General features: G+C 42.4%; 1 protein-coding gene across 25 annotated transcripts in view; it reads right to left on the reverse strand.

Annotated features, from left to right (window-relative positions):
• MYO5A (myosin VA) overlaps positions 1-15,400 on the reverse strand; it is a 104,040-nt gene that overhangs the window by 75,222 nt on the left and 13,418 nt on the right. For all 25 annotated transcript variants that reach the window (XM_040570253.1, XM_040570266.1, XM_040570262.1 and 22 more), the window contains exons 2-3: positions 8,126-8,236; positions 6,471-6,642 (exon numbers count right to left, since the gene is read on the reverse strand). In XM_040570253.1, coding sequence (XP_040426187.1) covers positions 6,471-6,642; positions 8,126-8,236 — 283 coding nt within the window. The remainder of the gene's footprint in view (positions 1-6,470; positions 6,643-8,125; positions 8,237-15,400) is intronic.

The raw sequence follows: 15,400 nt of genomic DNA on the forward strand, positions 1-15,400 counted from the left end.
GCACTGTATTTCCCTGTATTTTATTGTAAAAGTACCTGTGTTTGTGAATTATAGCTACTACACAGCCTTGATGAACAGAAATTGAATTACGTAAAGGGTATTAACCCTTCAAGAGTTATGCTGTGCCCAGGACTAACACCTTCAGTTCTTGTTACAAGCAACAAAGTAGAGACATGGTGTCATCTAGATGCCAGGAGGTCTCTACCAGCTGGCAGAACAACCTCCTGCCTGGAGGAGGTCTGTACAGCGACCCTTCTGAAGGGGATCAAAAAAACACACGCAGCCATATTAACACAGGGCCAATACACAGAGGCACACAGTCAAGTCAGGAAATAAAGTAATTACACCTCTAGAAGGTACCATGAAGTCCTCACATTATATGTCTGAACATGTAACTACTTATACTTTCCATTTTCTATTTTTTCCATCACAGTTATGCACTCACCTGTCTTTTTTATACCACTCATTACTACATCATTTCTAAACTTGTGCCATCCTTTTGCTCTCCCCACAGAGACTACTTCCAATTCCATTCTCTTTCACAGGAAAACTCAGTCTTACGCCACGCATCTTTCCTATCCACAAAGTGCTTTGGTCCAGTTTTCTTTCCTGCGAGAAATGAGGATTTCTCTGCCCACAGGGAAGCTTTGAACAAAGACTACCGATACCCTTCCCTTCTGCAGACTTTACAATCAGTAGGAAACACTTACTTGCTCCATGCAGAAGTGAAAACACTGATCACTGCTCCGTGAGACCTGGCCATTCAAGGCAAAACATGCTCTCTTGACATGGTAATTCATCCTCACCTTGAAGAGGTGAGGAGGGGAAAAAGAGAAACTCTAATTTTAACTGTGGCCATTTTAAAAATAGAATCTCCTCTCATATATGTATTACATGGTGCGTGTGGCTGTGTAATGCCTGTAGCAAGATGCTATAGACACTCCTTGGACAACCCACCCATGAAGCACCCACCCTGAAAGCATTTCCATAGCATTCAACACATTTCTAAATTTACTCAGAGATTCACATGCACACGCGCACACACTTCCTCAGGGCAGATCCCAGCCCTCTGCTCTATGCAGTTTAGTGCTGTGATTTCTATCTAAGAGATTTTCCATGCAAAAGCTGGGAGGAGGGAAGTGAAAGAACCTATGATCTGGCTCTGCTGCTGTGAGTATCACCCCATTTTTACATCCTGTCATGTATTTATAAATCAAGCACAAACTGTAGTAAAAGCATTAGACAATGACAGAAAATTTTTCAAGAAGAGATCTGAGAGACCTTGATCTATTTCCTCAAATATATGGCTAGTTAGATGTCTAGGCACGCCTATCTAACCAAGTCAGTGTTTTTCCATCAGCCATGACTTCACCCAAGTGACTCAGGAACTTCAGTAAAAGTCCCTGTAAAAAAGCATGCCAAGTTGTTAATGCTGTATTGACGAGCCCAAAACTAAAGGGGGGTGCAGGCATAAAGGAGCTCAGTACTGGCAGACTTGAGGAATATTCTCAGTGCAAGGAACACCTGCACTTTGAAACTGGGAAAAAGCAATTGAAAAGTTGTTTGTTTGTTTTTTTAAAGGACCTTGCAGAGCCCATCAGATAATCTGAAAATCAGCAGCTGGGGGGGACTTGGGAGTCAGCCAGTGGTGGCCGGGCTGGGGTGGGTGAACCAGCAGCTCCCCACGCCTGCCCGCCCTGCCCTCACTGGGGCACAGCTCCAAAGGGGCCCATGGGGCACGGAGCTGCTGTGTCCCTGTGTGCCAGGGACCCAGGCCAGCACAGGAGAGGAGCTGGCAGCCCAGGAGAGCAACCAAACCGGCTGTCCCAGCCTGGTCTACCACCGGCTGATGCTAATTTCCTTGAGCTGCTCGCAGCACAAAGATGGCATCGCAGATGTGGAGGATCAGGATGGGTTGCAAGGCAAAGCCAGGCAGGAGCTCGGTCTGGGACATCAGAGCTTTCGGTGCCCTGCTGAGCACAGGGGAGGCAGAGGTAGGAACCAGGACACCGGGTACAAGAGCAGCCTCCCGGCATGCTCTCCCAAGCGCTGCAGAGGACAAGGGAGCATGGCTGGACACAGCCAGGGCAGGGAAGAGGTGGTGGTGTCCCAGGGCCCCGGCGATGCTGCCAAGAGAATGCCAGGAAATTCGCTGCTATGAACAACACCAGGAAGCACCCTTGGATCCTGCAGGCCCTTTGCCAATACACAGGAATGCTTCCTCCCTTTCCTCTCCTCAGCGGCACTGCTGAGCATGCATCCTCAGGATTTCTCAGGCCTGTTTCGGCACTGAACACAAGCCACGTCACAATTCCTAATTTCGCCAACAATGTGCAACTGCTAGGCAAAATGACGAGGACTGAGGCGACTTATTTGCTCTGAGCACAAGCCGCTGTGATGGCTTCGCAGCATGAGGAATTCAGGGCCACGCTCGGCGCTGAACACCCGGAGGGGCTTTTCTGCAGCAGCCCTCCCGTGGGAGCTGGGCATGCGCGCCTCGCACAGCTCATTAGCCAGGTCTCTGCTAATTCCCTGGCACTTGCTCTGACACTCGTACCACCCCGATGAGGTTTCTCAGCACTTCTGCGCAGTACAGCTTGTTACCAAAGCACACATTGTGTGGTGGCAGTCAGGGAGAGTCCTTGTGGGAGCTGCCGTGCAGTGAGCGACGAGCATTAACCACCCTGGCCTGCTCCACCTCACTGCCCGGCTGTGAGCCGGGATGGACAGGCTCCTAAAGCCTCTCAGGCTTGCAAGTCTAATCCAAGAGACATTTAAAAACCTGTGCAAGACTTCAATTCCCTCCTCCTGCTTTTGGCCACGTTGGCACAAACAACGCCTTGAATTCAAAACTGGCAGCCCCGTGACAAGTCTCCAGCGTATTAAAATCACTTCATTTCAGGAGTGGCTTGTAAGATCAACAAGCAACTGCCATCTGGAAATACCCAAAACAAGCGAGGCAGAAATTATGTGCTTTCTATGGAACTTTAAATCAGTCTATCTCACAAGACTATAATCCAGAATAATTTATATATAATTTCTTTTTATCTCTACTAAATCGCATGGCTGTTTTTATAACAAACATCATGGCCCTTCCCACATCGTGTGTGTTTTCATTCCTACAGTTACATTAAATTGAACTCTGGCTACTCTTCTTGCCATTCTTCTTACATATACCTCAATTAAGGGTAGCCAATTCTTTCATTTTCAATGTATTCACCCATCTGTGGGTAAACTGCATATTATTGCAAATAATTTATTAATTTAAAGTTTGCTGTCCTTTATAAAAGGCAGTATTTTTTACATCTGAACTAATCAGCAGTTTTCACTGAGTTTTGACCATAGCCATAGCAGTTTTTCCATATAAACATTCAATTCTTCCTTTGTAACCTTCAATTTCCTTCAGTAACTCTTCATTTCACGTTCTCAACAGTAAAACAAAACTGTAAATCACCTCTGGATTTCTGGTGACAGGTTGCCCTGTTAAGAAATCAGGAGTTCTTCAATTAAAAAGTCTGGGTTACCTCAAAGTGAAATTTTCCAGAATTTAATACCATTTGACATAGTACACTACTGAAAGAATAGTTGAATTAATTTCTAGGGCTGTGGAAATTCATCCATCCCAGATCTAGTTCTGCTGGTTGAGAGCAATGTTACCATAATTCTCTTGGTAGATTAAAGCATTTTTTAATCTCCTTCAGGCTAAATCAACTGGGTTAGCTCAAACCATCTTCAGCGGGTATTTAAACTAACTTGGCTAACATCTGAATCAGATTAAGGAGGCACATACAGCTCCTTCCGCGGACAAAGCTCTAAGGCAATAATCTTTTGCAGAGGGGAAGCAGCACATACTTAGGACAGAAACTGATAGTGGTTTGCAAGGTGAGTGTCCGTGACCAAAGCACCAGGTTTTTAGAGGCTAACTCACCAACTTCATTTTACTTAGCCTGTAATGTAACATACATATGCCTACCATCCAAGATAACAAATGCAGAGCACACTCTTTGGTTCAGTCAGTGTCCAACCTCAGTCACCTGCACCGTGGCCACCTGAAACTGCCACAGTGCCCAGTCCTCATGTTTCTAATTCACGCAGCATGCATTTCCCAGAAGTGTCGCTTTGTGCTGGGAAGCAAGAAGGCTGATCGAGCTCAGCAATCCCACATCACCAAACTCCACAAGCTGCTAAAGGCCTTCCAGCCATAGGAGAAACTGTAAAAAATCAGCCAAACCCACAACTAAAGTAGCACTAGGAAAAACATGAAAACAACAAGTTTTCCCAAACAGCAAAACAAAACCAGCTGACAACACACTTCTTCTGAAAACCTCTTAAATGATGTTAAACACAATCCATATTTAGAAGCAAACACAACACAAACCGGGCAGGCTATCTCACGGTACGGGCATGGCACTTGCAGGCATGGAACCACTAAACTCATAAATTGGAAACTATTTACAAGCTCAGGCCATGAGACTCTGGTTACACAAAAGCCCTTTCAGTGAATGCTCCCCCATCCGGAGCTTTACACTGGGGCACTAGGGACAGAAACATGGGCTGTGTCCAAGCTCAGGGATTAAATCACGCACCCTTAGCAGGGGCTGCCCAGAGGAGCTGTGGTGTTTCCACCACTGGAGGTGCTCAAGTACTCTTTGGTCGAAGCCCTGAGCAACCCCACCTGCTTTAAGTACGGAGCTTCACTTCCAGAGGTCCCGTCCAACCTCAGTCATTCTGTGCCTCTGGCCACGCGCTGACCGCATGAGGGATGAGGTGTGGGTCCCACACCTTGGGAACGAAGGCTGGTTGCAAGCAGAGGGAGGCGAAGTCTGATTCAGGCCCCCATGGTCTGGACACTGCTGAGAGCAGGACTGGGAGCAGATGTGCTCTGCTGAGCGCCCACAGATTAGGAATGGCCAGCAGGACATTAATGTCTGCACTGTGCCCATTGTGAGGAGCTGAACGTGCCGATTACCTTATCCCTCCATACCCATCAGCACTGGAGAGCTGTACCAGTGACCAGAACAGGGAAAAACTGACACTTGGCACATTCCACCTGAAGACCAGGACAGGATAGGGCTTTCAGCTGCAAAATACAAGTTTCTACTTCAGATACCTGCAGCCAGGATTCACTGATATCTGCCGAGGGCCATCTTGCAACATGACCTCCACAGCCTGCTCTACAGTCTGCAGAGTGGCACAAAGTACAATGGAATTACAAATAGCAAGTCTAATGTATGATGGCATCAAGAAGGCTCAATATCCTCTGGCACGCCATAGCAAGAATGGGGACTGTCCTACAAAAGTCTGATTAGAAACGAAGTTAAACTGTGTATTTAAAAAGAAATCATGGGGCATGTTTTCTGCTGGCATAAACTGGGCTATGATGAATATACACATGGTAATTTGACTACATGTACTGGAAGAATGTGTCTTTGTTTTAATCAGACAATTACAAGAAGGAAATTTTCAGTATCTGGTTTCCAGAAATCACATCATTATATTATGTTTTGTTTTACTCAGCTTAAATGTAAAAAAAAAATAAAAAACTGAAAAATATCTAATGACTTAAACTGTTCCTTATGCACTAGCACAATATCCAAAATAAAGATAAATTAAGAAATATTTGATAAAATAACAGATTTTATATATTGAAAGGGTATATGAAAAGTTCAAAATGTGTTCTGACAAAACACTACGATTTAAAAGAAACACATGTGCACACAGAAATGAGCTCAGAAGCATGAAATCTAAACCTTAAGCTTGAAATACCTCAAAAAGTGCCCTTAAAACAGACAACTCAGCTGTAATTTTGTACCTATGATGAAGTAATCATTAAAGTAACTTCTCCCCGCTTTGGTTACCTGAAAATATCACAGGCAATTACAGCATCAAGTAACCTCTACTGTGAGTTAAACGGTATTTTTAAAACCAACATTGTTCATGATTCTGAACAGACAGGCATTGGCTCGTGCACTGTTACAAATTCACTTGCATAGTTCCACTGATTGGAAAACATCAAAAGGTAAATAAATTGGTATCTTCTGTACATAGAAACAGGTGCTCATTATGGATGGAGGCAATCAAAGGGAGGAAGCAATGAATCCATCAAACAGCCAGGCTAACCTCCTACATCTGCAGCGTGTGAAGCTCTCCTCCAGCCAATGCTGACCTAAGCATGCCTAAGGGGAACAATGATTAGCAAGTAATCCCATGGGCAAGCTAAGATTGCTGAATACACATTTTATAAACAGTGTCCATTGGGAAGCTAGAGGGACATAAAGCGAAGTCAATTTTCTCTGAGCCTTAATACTTTCAAGCTGACTTGATGCACTTAGTGACCACAAACACAGGGACTTTCAGAGGAATAGCCCAACATGCCCTACCATTAAGTTAAAAGCACATATATCAATAATCAAGTTTTCCTGTCTAGTGCATTCAGCGTGAAGATTATAGTATAAAACGACAGTACTTGCCACAATAGGTATAAATGAGTTTAGAGTCTATAAATCGAACTTTGAGGTTGTGTAAAACAGCAGGTTCATGGAGATAACTGAGTGCTGTGAGGTCATTTTCACCAACAAGTATGTCAGGGTTTCGCAAGGGTGGGAGTTCCTTGGTCTTCGGATCAAGGCAATATTCTAGGTCCTGAAAATCAAATGGAAACGTGTTGAAAGAACTGGTGTTTAGGTTTCCTCATTCAATACCTCCAACTATTTTTTTCCCAGCAAAACATTCATAAGTTATAAAAGCACAAAACAAGATTTAAATTATCTGATGATTTGAGTTAGCAGGCTGTTATTGAAAAATGTCATTAAAATTTTTCCAAAAGGGTTTTCTGTATTCAACAGGCAACAATAAAGGTATATCATCTTCTCAAACTATTACTTAAAGAAATCCCTTGCTTTTTCTGCCATATCTTTTTATTAAATAAGCTGAAATATTATATCATAAATATAATTAGTTTTTCATATTATTTTACTCTTGAGTGGGACAGAGGAAATAAATTTCCATCAGTCTATAGCCAGCTTCATACACACTAATATGACACAAGAATGTTGACAGAGCACTATGAAAAACGTAACCTGAAAAAAAATTCAACCTACAATTTATGCAGATATAAATTAATCTCTAACATAGAGCTTTAATTGCATCTGTCTCTAGAGGCAACAACACCTTATTTACCTGACATTTTCTTGTCCCAACATAATGTGTCTTAACTAGCAAACACCCTCATTCTACTACATGCAGTGTGAAATGTGCAACATCAAAGCATGGCCTGGAATATGGGGGGGAGCAAAATTACTTTTGTCAGATTGAATAGGTTTGCTCAGTTTGCCATATGAGATGTGAGCAAGTCAAAGAATGAAAATTCATTCAAGTAAAATATTTTATTTATAAGCTATTCTATACATATAATCTGCTCATTTTACTTAATTGCTATGTAGACCTCTACCTGAAAGTAGGATCTAAGTTGCTCACTGGTAAGAAGAAAAGAAATTGAAAATAAATGCGTGACCTACTGCAGTAGATCTTTATTTTCTATGAGAAGACCTGAGGGATCACTTTCATTATATATTAATATTAAATAACCATTTAAACAACATAAGAAAAAATTAACAGGCATTAACTGCAAGGATGTGATCATTTCGCAGAGATGTTGTCATTTCTGTACACAGTATACAGCATTATTTTGGCAATGCTCTTAATCCTCACTCCATTCTAACATTATTAACCTTCTTGTGACTATGCTCAACTTAAAAGTCACGTTTTTTTCTCTGCAACACTGTTCTCCTTGCAGTCCACTGGAATATCAAACCAGAGTTACAGCTTTAACGGCATAAGTAGAAAAAGTGATGTAACTGAATGTAACAGGCAGCTGGATAAAACCAACATTTTAATCTTACTTATTTTTAAAAATCAGGCAAAATGGAATTACGTAATTATAATTTACAGGAACTATGGAAAAATAAGTTGTCACACAAAAAGTACTCCTCAAAGTCTGTGGACAAGAATAATTGCATATATATAAATACGGATATAGTTTAACAATATGGCTTCCTGTGTTAGATACATCAGTCTCTTGTCAAGAGCAAGAACAATCAGCTTATGATTTAACATACAGATCTACCTTGCCCTCTTCAAGTCGAAGCTGAAGAACTTTATCTCCAGGTTTATAATCTTTGAGAAGTTCTGCTGACTTCCAGACTTCCTCTGGATCAGGGATCCAAACCCTGGCATACTGCAATATTAAAAAAACAGCAAAAGATTAGTGACTTCTTTCTGCAACATAGTTAAATCATCATCAACATATATTACATACCAAAACCTTTTTTCCTTTTCTTTTTTAAATGCATGTTTAGCATTATGTTTAGCAGCCAAACCTATAAGCAAGACACGAGTTAATTAGCACATCTGAGATGAACTAGTTTTCTATTGACACAGGGCTACACAAGCTTAATTTTATTGCCTATGCAGAAAGGAAAAGGCATTTCTCTGGCACAAGAATGTTCCAAGATGCACATTCAATGCTGAAAATCTACAAACCAAACCATCTGTGTTTTGAGAGAGGTCAAAAACCTGGCTACTAAAAAAATCACTTAAGAGCAACTCTTCTGAGCCGATTCTAAATGCATTTGCAATATAACATCACGCAGCAACATTTATTATTATGAGAACACTTTGCCACATCTGAGTTAATTCATGCGAAGCTACTTCATATAGAGTATTAAAAACTCTTTCCCTTGTAGTTGCAAAGAGGGCAAGTTTAAAATGGATTGTCTCCAGAATGCCAGAAATAAAAACTGAAAGGATTTGGTTGAAAAGGCCTCCAAAATAATAGAGAAGAAAAGCCTAATTCCAGTTATGACCATTTTCACCCAAGCCAAAGGTACAGACTGGATCTCTGTCAGGCTCTCAAAGTGTAACACGTGTGCCAACCTTGTGCGATTGCCTGCCTGCCACTGGTACATCATGGGAATGTCACCAGGAAGAAGGGTGGCTTGTGGGGGGGGGGTTCGGTTTGGTGTGAACTGAACTGAATGACCCCTAGAGACAGTTAGGTACAGAGGTACCGCCACTGAGTCGCTGCCCATTCCACTCTAACTGCACACACACACACAGACTAAAAACATTTCTCTTCCTTGAACCCACAGGAAGGCCAGCGAGGGTAAACCCCCCAATTCTGACATCAACTGTTGCAGTACTTCCCAGTTCACTTCTGATAAAGTATGAAGAACCTCCCAAAGACTTTTAAATAAAGTCCTGAAAATGGTTCAAATGGTTCTGAGCATTAGACATTTGTCAACAGCATGAAAAGGCTATTATTTACCATTTTAAAACAAAAGCAGGCCCATGGCAAGCATGAGCTAAGGCGATGGAAACCAGCTACACATCTCCACACAATTCAGCTGCTTTGTGGCAGATGCAGTTAAACTTCATTCATAAATGTAACCCAGAACAAACATTCACCTTGTTTTCAAAAACTGAGATTATTCATATTTTTAAAGGAGTGAAGGCAGTTATAATGGTTATGTCATGTTCAAGAACCAGTTAAAAGTGTATGGAAACCATATCATTACTTCTACAGTTGCACATAAATGCAAATAGGTACATAGGAAAAGAGTTCTTGCGTAACACTAGTAAAAGGCTACGGCATTTTTAATACATGAAAGCTTCTCATCTGATGCTCTTGTAATGCTTGGAGAGCACAGAGATCTCCCCACACCCATTACCTTTGCAAACAACAACGCTGCTTGGCTTTATAGGAGCAGTCCTGTTGCAAAACACTCTCGAGCATGAATCCAAAGAAAAAGGGCAGAGAACCAGAGGCAGGGCAACAGCAGCTGATGCTTCCCTTCTCCAGCTGGGAAGCCAGCGCTGCAGAAGGAACGCGCCCCTCCTGAGAGCCCCACCTGGGCTGCAGCTCCTGCTGCACGGACGTAAGACCCCGAAGCCAGGCCCAGGCCCTGGGGGTTTTCGGGGGGTATGCGCAGACACAGGACTCGCAGGGAGGCTGGAGCTGCGCTCCTCAGGTCCTGCTCAGCCTCGGCTGCTAGCTGGCAGCCTCAGTTTGTGAGGTACGTGCTGAAACATCAGCTGGGACTTCTCTGTCCACTTTAGCCTCCAGGTAGAGAAAACAGAACCCCCCTGCCAGATGAGTAAAACCAAGTAGCTTTCTGACAAAGGCTTGCAGTTCTTCTTTTCCCTCCTGTGTCCAGATAAGTCAGTCACCTCATTTTAGAGGGGTCCTGAAGGAGAGCGGGCACAGAGATCTTGTCCAGATTGTGCCAGTGCAAAATAAAAAGAATTCCTATCGCGTGACTAGGTAACATGCAAACAGCAAAATCTGAGCATCCTTGGGGGCTGGATAGGACCTGCAACCAACCTCACCATCGCTGACCGTGAGGGCAGCCAGCAAGGGGCCAGGGCACAGCAAAAGGCACAGGCAGGCCTTCTGCTGGGCCCTGCACTCGCTCTGCAGAGATGGCTCCTGCCGCTGCCACCTGGAAGCAATGAGTATGAGAACCTTTCAAAAGAAAACCAAACCCATAATAAATGAAAATATAAAGTTATCAGAAGCTAAAGGTACCAGAGAAGTATGGCGCTTTGGTAACCCAATTCTCTCTACTGAGTGAAAGGAGAAAAACAATGAAATAAAGAATTGAAACTTTACTTTCATGTTTCCACTACAAAACGTCTTCTCTCCTTTCCACTTGTTTTTTTAAACACAGCATTCCCTAATACACAAAATACCCTAAATACACATACATCCAAACTTATCCAAATGCACCTATTTGCAGAACCCTTCTTTTTTGAAATTGAGAATCAAAAGCCTGCCAGAAGCTGGGCAAGTTTCTCTGTTTAACACAGAAGATGCTACTGTAGCAGAGACAGCTGAAGACAAAAGGCGTATGTATCACACTTTGCCCAGTTTTTATGACTTTTGTTTTTCCTCTGTTAAAGCAGCAGTTCCCCATCTTCAGTATTTGTGATGGGATGCTGCTTCCCTCTCATCACAGGAATTAACAGAAAGCAAAGGAAAGGTAACACAAAAGGGGAAAGCTTTTAAATGCTGTCTAGCCAGAAGGCCGGCAGGCTGGTTTCCTCTGGGCTGTACCAAGTTTACTGATGTTAAAAAGCCAGCAGCCTTGTAAGACACAAATTTTGTTAACTTCGGGCAGCAAATGTCACACGGCAGTTTCTAATTATGTGATCTATGCCAGGATGAAATAGGCACCTTTAATTTATTCAGCTGAAACTGTGTATTTTCTACTGTCTACAGAAGGGAAAAAAAGAGAAAGCAGAAAACAGATCTCCATAGAAACTGGGTTACTAGCTACAGCTGAATCTTCCACATGACACAACCTCACAGATATTAAAGTCATCCTGAGAGCACTAAGCTGTAGCTTTTCATCTGTAGCATCACTGCCTAGCCTTAAATCCCTGCCAAAGAAAGCACCTGGTAAAAAGAACAGGTGGGAGGAAAGAGAAAGATGTTCCTAATTATAAGCACTGAATCATTTCACAACACTCTCACCTCATTAATTTAGCAGAATGATTTGCAAAATCAGATTTTCATTCTATCTTCTTTTATATAATCAGTTGATGTTAAAAACCCGTTGCTTTACAGCCTTTGATGGGATCCAACTCTAAGCAGAAAACAAAGAACTACCACTGGTAGAAACAGGAACAAGGGGCTCTCTTGAGAAGTGCCTTACTCTTTGATGTCTAATATTCACCCTTTTTTACTAATACGTAAGATCAAGTTTATGACTATGTGAAAATAAGACTAAAATATGATAAACTTCTAGAGACGCTGAATTACAAATCAGTCTTCTAAAAAGGAGAGGAAATTCTAGCCTAAAACAGCACTGAAATTTACAATAGAAACTACAGCAAGAATCAAGTGAGCTTTACTGAAATTGTGCCTGATGATGGCCACCGAATATATTACCCTCCATAACATTTCAATACAAATTTCAAACCACCAGAACAGAACTGCTGATAGGGGTGATAACGGTACGACTGACTCAAGGAAAGACAGTGAACGAAACTTCAGGTAAATACTGCTACCATTCAGTCGGCAGTGGCCATCGACCAACAGCTGGGTGTTAATGCAGCTGTGCTTTCTCTGAACAAGCTTAAGGAGGGGCTCAGAGTGAACACAAGGCGCACAGACAAGACAGCCTTGAATTCAGGATGAAAAGGAAATAACCAAATGCATATGAACAGGGTTATTTCAAAATTCAGTTTCTTGCCTAGACTCTGTTCCAGCCTCAGCAGAGTGACGTGAAACACCATCACCTCCGAAGTCGGGCCAAGTACAGAACTGCCGGGCTGCGCTCTGGGAAGGGCAACGCGAGCTGCGGAAAGGCAATACTCAGTGACAGCGATATAGTTGCTCAGAAGAATTCACAGCAGAAAGAAAAGACAGGACAATGGTTTCATTTCTCACTGGCGGCTCAGAGAGCTTGCTGTATTATCAGAATTTCATATAATAAGAAAATATAATAGAAAATTTCAGTGTTCTCTCATACCTCATGATTTCCTCTTAGATCACATGAAGAAATCAGCAGACTATAACAATTATCTATCAAATGAGACCATATGACTCACACAGCTTCTCTTCTGAAATATTAACCTCTTGAAGTACTAATTGACATTGCTGACAGAACGAAGTTAGAAATGCGAGCGGCTCAGCATTCGCTTCAGCAATCAAATAGTTCTCCACTTCCATTGCATAATCACAATTACAGCAGGAGATACAGCTCTTCATCCAGCTTAACAGCTCTTTTGATATGGACTGAAAGAGTTCACAAACGATCCATATCCTGACAAAAACAAACTAACAAACAAACAAAAAACAGAAAAATTCAACTCAACAAAGCTGTCCCTAGGTTCTTGGCAAGACCTGCCCGTACATGTGAGCTCATATGACTTGCACTTTAGCAAAGACAACCTAGTTATTCACTTACAGACAGCCTCAAAACCCACAGTCTTTCAGGTGTTAATCAAGAAAACCTTAGGACAGACACTGCTTCTCTCTCCTTCAAAAATGACCTTATTTTTGCGTAGCAATAAAGCAGTTCGTTAATGTCTGGATCAAAGACAGACCGTCAATTCTGGCGGCACTAGCTGAAGCAGCTGACAGAACAGCAACAGCTGGCCAAAGTCAAAATTTGACCAAAATCATTCAGTGTGAACCTGTTACTGACTCTGAACATGGCCACCTGGAGAGAACAGTCTGCATTATTATGATTGAAAAAGGAAAACTGCTTGTTAGTGCGCCATAAGTACAAGCCAGAGTACAAACCTGTGAAAAATTGTGCAAAATGGTTCAACTTATCTATGAAAAACGCTCACTTGTTAGAAAAGGATCTCCTCAACTGTGTGATTTCCTTGGATAGGATTGTTCTGAAAACATGATTTGATGCTATTGGAACAATATGCTTTCAGCTTATATTGTCTCTTAGTCTCTGCTCACAATGCCACCACCACTGATGGTAACTCAGAGCCTAGAAAAACTTAAAACAGGAAAGCTTTATCTTTTGTGCAGGCAGACGCATGTCCAGGTGAGCTTAACCACAAGCCTGAACTTGACCAGCCTGGATCCCATCCAGAGATCCTGATCGTAACACAAGAGGCGGCAGCTGGTCCCAGTTCTTCCAGTGCTGAAGCCAGTCCGATTTCTGTCAGTCCTCCCATGTGGAGACAGTCCCAAGGAAGCACTGCATTCCTCGAAACAAACATTGCTGCTGGTTGCAGTTTGAAAAGAAAGACAAGACTTTACTCTCCTTTTATAAAAACGGCAAGTAACCAGGAAGGATCAGAAAGCAGCCAAAGACATGGCTTCCACGACAAGCAGGCTGCAAAACCTCTGAGAAACTCAGCTAAATTCTTGTTATGACCTGAGGGAAAGAGCATAATTAACTTTGCAAAAAAAAATCAAAACAAAAATTATTGATTTTTGTAACAGTAGTAGCATTCTTTTGGAATGGAGTGTATTCTCTGGCTTGTTGCTCAGCAACAGCCATTTATATACCTCCTGTACAGTTTAAGACCTGATATTTATAAAGAATTAATTTGAGAAGATATTAATATGATATATAGTGGGGTGAACATCTGTGACAATTTGTATTCATGTTTTATCAGACAAATAATCTCACATAAATTGTTTTTCTAATAGGAAGATTAAAAGCCCGAGAAATTTCAATCCTCATGTTCCCCAAACTTTTCGGCTATTATTAAGAACTGCTGTTCCTTAGACCTGCTGAACTCTGCAGGTACCTTGAATAATATCCAATCAAATTTCTTTTGCACCTAAAATGTACTTTGCATTTTGTGAAGGGTTGAAGAAAGAAAACTCGGCTGAACACTTCTGCCTGCAGCTTCTGCAGTTCCCTCCCTAGGCTTGCCAGGAAAACAAGCAGTCCTGCTGCTTCTTCGCTGCCTTAACGCTGGAAAACCAGCACCTCTCTCTCAAACCTCACTACCCTCACGTTGTGCTTAGTTATGACAATAACAAATAAAGAAAGTTCTTAGACTTTATTAATTATAAAGTTTATTGGACTTTGCTGCTATATCCTTACAAGACCCATAAATTAAATGAATCAGATGGTCAAGTCTCATTTGTACCTTATCGTGCAGCTTGTTTACAACATTTAGTAAAAAAGAGCCTTTCATATAACCACGGACTGCTAAACTGGTAAATTCAGTTGTCCAGAAGAATCATTCAGACCAGCAGCTTCTTCTACAAACAGCAACGTAAAACATTTTAAGACCAATTTCAAGATGCAGAATTGTGAGAAAATGTGTCTTTGAACTGCAGTAGCCTGAAGCCTCCTTCCACAGAACGATTGTGCTGATATCTTGAAATACTCTTAGATAGAGCTTCCACTGAACTTCTTGGATCAGCAACATCTTCAGCAGTTACATAAGCAGAACCACGAAGGGGACAGAAAGGCAATGCACAGAGCCACGGGAGAACATGGGACCCGAGGAACCAGGAGGGCAGAGGGCAGGCCCGAGGGCCCGCAGACACCTCACCCAGCTTGACTCTTGATGTGGGTGCGGGCAGCGATATACAAACTTACCCTGAGATAGACAAGTAGGAAACGAGTCACGAACAACAACAAATAACGCCACCAAATGCTTCAGTCGTTTAACCAGGACTCAGAGTTAACTCAATGCTGTTACAGGACGAGCACAGAGACAGACCTCAAGGGGCATCAAAATTCTGAAGTGCTGAGGGGAGCTCCTGTACTGCTACCTAAAAGTTCACACAGTTTCACACTGGAACACAGCTGACACAGACAAGGCCTGGGTACTGCCTTCTCCACTGAGAAGTAGAAGCTTGCCACGGGAAGTCAGGGTTTCTCCCCACTAAGACCTGCAAATGAAGAGT

This window comes from Cygnus olor, chromosome 11 (genome assembly GCF_009769625.2).
Source record: "Cygnus olor isolate bCygOlo1 chromosome 11, bCygOlo1.pri.v2, whole genome shotgun sequence".
Lineage (NCBI taxonomy): Eukaryota > Metazoa > Chordata > Aves > Anseriformes > Anatidae > Cygnus > Cygnus olor.